We start from the raw sequence: 1,176 nt of genomic DNA, 5'->3' as shown, positions 1-1,176 counted from the left end.
GCGGGGTGAGGATCATTGTTCAGGATTGATATTAACTTTTCTACGAACGTTCCCAGCTACTCGGGACAGGCCATGTAGCTACTGTGGGGTTCGCATCTGAATAAGCAAATAAGCAGGATGTATTATAGGAAAACTTTGAATGTTATTGGAGTTTGGTGATTCATAGGGAATATGGACTCCATGTTTCAAGGTATATTTCACTGTCCAACAATCTAACGATGTTTTCCCGCCGACGTTGGGATGCCTCCATGACCACCATGCTTTTCGGGACTTCGGAAGATATGTATGTATGATCGACGCAATGTAATATGTAATGCAATGCAGGGCAGTTGTTACAGGGTCTTCAAACTGCTATTGATAGACGTGGCTGCTGCAGTTCACGTTCTAAAGGGGAAGAAAAAAGACGTGCGTACAGGTTCATCACAAATACAGCGTTGCGGAGACACCAGGGGCTTGGGAATCGAGGCGCGCCTGGATTCTGAAGTGGCTGGTGATCGTATTTCGCAGTCGAAGCCGATAATCATGCAGATATCTGGTATGGTCTGCGTGGTCAAAGACCTAGCTTAGTGAGAGTATTGCTATTTTAGGCTTGTGATGAGTGAAAAGGTACATGTAGTGGAAATTAAAGGGACATGAAGGACGGTTCACCTCATCGTATGTCAGTGCAGTAGTACTAATATTGAGTCACTAACACTCTCCAGAACCTCTGTAAGCTGTAAGTCCGTATGGTTGTAGAGTCTACACGATCTTAAACGTCTGTGTGTTTAATGTAAGTTGCAGTCTCTCTGCAGTTAGACGATTGTGACAAAATGAATGCTCAAGTATGGTAGTCCAAACTAGTCACAAATCAAGGCAGAAGAGGCGATGTCATGTCTGTAAGTGTGATAATAATTGCACGGATTTGTGACTAGTTTGAGAAGCTAGAACCTTTTCTCAGTTGTGATCCATGATTGACATCAAATATGGTTAGAGATGGGAAAGATATCACAAGTAGATTCATAACGCCCCTTATTATAAGCTGATCATGTGAAGTGACATAGCGCGTGTGTATAGGAAAGTGAAGAGACAAAACGAAGCTTGAATTTACATTCTCTGTGACGTCTTAAGTGCATGAATTGTGTAAGATATTGAAAGACAATAATGGGGGACAACTACAATCTGTCTGCATATGTTTGA

At 42.3% G+C, this 1,176-nt stretch overlaps 1 protein-coding gene across 1 annotated transcript; it reads left to right on the top strand.

The window, feature by feature from the left end:
- Positions 1 to 218: 218 nt before the first annotated feature.
- Positions 219 to 567, top strand: Bfra_008688 (uncharacterized protein; the record flags this gene model as incomplete). The annotated part of the gene is made up of 2 exons (XM_037339046.1): positions 219 to 283; positions 339 to 567. The coding sequence occupies 2 exons, from the start codon at positions 219 to 221 to the stop codon at positions 565 to 567; spliced, it is 294 nt and encodes a 97-aa protein (XP_037190612.1).
- Between the last annotated feature and the right edge of the window lie 609 nt (positions 568 to 1,176).

This window comes from Botrytis fragariae, assembly GCF_013461495.1.
Source record: "Botrytis fragariae strain BVB16 chromosome Unknown tig00000101, whole genome shotgun sequence".
NCBI classification, from domain to species: Eukaryota; Fungi; Ascomycota; class Leotiomycetes; order Helotiales; family Sclerotiniaceae; genus Botrytis; species Botrytis fragariae.
Note: the sequence above shows the minus strand (reverse complement) of the source record. Positions and strands in the feature narration are given on the sequence as shown.